The sequence below is a fragment of the Pantherophis guttatus genome, chromosome 2 (genome assembly GCF_059756535.1).
Source record: "Pantherophis guttatus breed Tessera chromosome 2, ASM5975653v1, whole genome shotgun sequence".
In the NCBI taxonomy this organism is placed as follows: Eukaryota; Metazoa; Chordata; class Lepidosauria; order Squamata; family Colubridae; genus Pantherophis; species Pantherophis guttatus.
Genome location: NC_142064.1, coordinates 265,719,215 through 265,721,842, shown reverse-complemented (window position 1 = coordinate 265,721,842; position 2,628 = coordinate 265,719,215). Strand labels below are relative to the sequence as shown.

Here is a 2,628-nt window from a genome sequence, read left to right as displayed (position 1 = left end):
TTGTCTTTGTATTTTTGAAATCTAGACGATAAATTTTTCTTTTTTTCTTTTTTTTAGAAATATGAATAAGTATAAACTGTAACAATTGAAATACCTTTAATGGTATATGGTGGTGAAAGTAAAAAGGATTAAGTTGTAGCTTGGATAACATTGTTCTATTTTTCATTTAACAGCATTTTCACATATAATTTCTACAACTAGCATCCTTCTCTTTATTAACAAATTAACGTTTTCACTGACTCTTAACCGTTTTCTATTAGTCTCTCCACAGTTCTCTTTCTTGATGTTTTCCTCCCTTTCTCACATTTCTTTGCCTTCTTCTTTTTCCTGTTCTTATATTTCCCCTTCAGCCTTTTTCCTTTAATTTTAACTCTATTACTTTTCATTCTCAATCTTATCCCATTTATTTCTCTTTTCTTCATATTTGAGATGTATTTTCCCATATCCATTTTTATTCTATCACTATTGAACCCAGTGTAATCATCTTTAACTTTTTTTCCCAATTATTTCCTTTTCAATATTATCTCGTTTCCCTTGCTTCTCATTCATCTTTTCTCTTTCTTTTTTTTGCAAGCTAACCAATTCTCTGCTTCTTTATTTCCCTTAAATGCCTCCCTTACTTTTTGAAACATCTCCCTTAATGTCTCATATTCAGCCTTTTTCTCCCTGGGTATCATTGAGATTTTCCACCCCAGAATTTCCCAGGCAGCATCTCTTCGGGATAAGAGCGCTCAGGCTATAGTTAGAGATTGTCGATCCTCATGGAAGAAGAAAACAAGAGGAAAGAGAAATAGTTTATCTTTTCCTAACAATTCATTGCACCAAGCATGTCTGCTCAGATTATGAATGAGGCACGCAAATGGAAGAAACCATATGAATAGCAAATATATTGGGGGAGTTTGGGGCAGTGACAAAAGCAGTGTAAAATTTCAGGTGCAAAGGCTATTCTGCCTTGCGTGTGACCTTCATGGAGAAGAGCTGTAGGAATATTGAGTTGAGAAAAGGGATTGTGTTTTTGAGTACAGGATCTCCAGGTTCATTCCCAACTCCTGTTGTGATCTCCTTCGCTTGGAGGTTCCTTCTTGTTAGTCTTTGATGGCTGGGAGGTGTGAGCAGAACCAAGGGATTGATACCAGGGGTGGGTTCTAAATTTTTTTACTACCGGTTCTGCGGGCGTGGCTTGGAGGTCGTATGACTGGGTGGGCGTGGCTAGCTGGTCATGTGACTGGGTGGCCATGGCTATGTGTATAGGGACTACTCAGAGGGCTGAAAAAAGTCATTTGTGACAGGTCCTCGCACTTTTGACTGGTCCTCACACTTATGACCATCCTCACATTTATGCCCATGCAGCATTCTTAACAACCATGTCACTCATTTCACAATTGCTTCTCTACACCATGGTGATAAGTTAGGGCAAAAAATGTAAAATGTAAGGACAGTCGTAAGTTTGAGGACTGGTCAAAAGTGCGAGGACCAGTCAAAAGTAACTTTTTCAGCCCTCTGAGTAGTCCACATGCACAAAAGGACTACCCAGAGTGTAGAGTGACCACACACACAAAGGTTGAGGATATATGTGGTAACTTTATTGTCTTACATACTGACATTATATAGTTTGTTACTACAAGTTACAGCAGTACTTGGCAGCATCTCATTGGCTCACAGAATCTTTTAGGTAACTAGAACCATTACTTATAATGTAATGTAGGGTTAACACACATCCCACTTCCTATCTTGTTCCTCTTGTTTATAGAGTTAGGGTCTAATGCCATTTCCTGGCGCCTACATGTGAGTAACCTTCCTTATCTGAGGTTTGCCATCCAAGATAAGGAAACATTCCTACACATAGCAGACTACAGGCTCCTATATGTCCTCTCTTTTTATTTAATTTTGAGGGAACAAAGATTTTTGTATGTATCGCAATTGATGAGGAGGCAGAGAGAGAGGAGCAGGACGAAACATAGTAATTAATGAGGAAATACACTGAATGAAACAACAGCAAGCGACTAACATGACAATAATAATTACAGCATAAAAAAACAACTGCTTAAGCCAGGACCAATCAGGAAGCCAATTGGTCAACCAGTCAAAAGGAGAGGAAATAGCATGAACATTATTCTGAAAATATGATTGGAGTTTAGCAAGTTCATCTTCAATGGTTTTGTTGAAAGAGTGAAAATGAACAGCACATCCATGACGGCCAACAAGTTTACAAAAACCTCCTTGTCGTGCTAATGAATAGTCAATAGCAAAACGTTGCTGGAGCACATCCTGATTCAGGTCCTCAATTTCATGTTGGAGATCACGAACAATAGCAGCAGTGGCATTAATTGATTTCTCCAGGCGACATGTTAAGCCCAGGATAGAATGTCTATTTTCTTGAGCTATTATTCCAGGGTAAGCCCCTAAGGTGATCACCCCAGTAATAGCTCCAGCCACAGCACGGCCATAGGTATTTAGAGAGGACAGTTGTGTATCAATGATGACTTCATCAGTACATGTAGGACCTAATGGAGCACGGCGCCATCGTGAAGAAGAGGAGAGAGCGCCAATCTGCACAGGTAGGGAAAAGTAGCCAATAGCAGCACACTGATAGTTTTGAGGGTGTACGTTGGTTGCATATTTGTCAAA

At 39.2% G+C, this 2,628-nt stretch overlaps 1 protein-coding gene across 1 annotated transcript; it reads right to left on the bottom strand.

Annotated features, from left to right (window-relative positions):
- Positions 1–1,563: 1,563 nt before the first annotated feature.
- Positions 1,564–2,628, bottom strand: LOC148115775 (endogenous retrovirus group V member 2 Env polyprotein-like; the record flags this gene model as incomplete). The annotated part of the gene is made up of 1 exon (XM_087884474.1): positions 1,564–2,628. A coding segment is annotated over one exon (747 nt), but the record flags the coding sequence as incomplete, so codon positions are not given.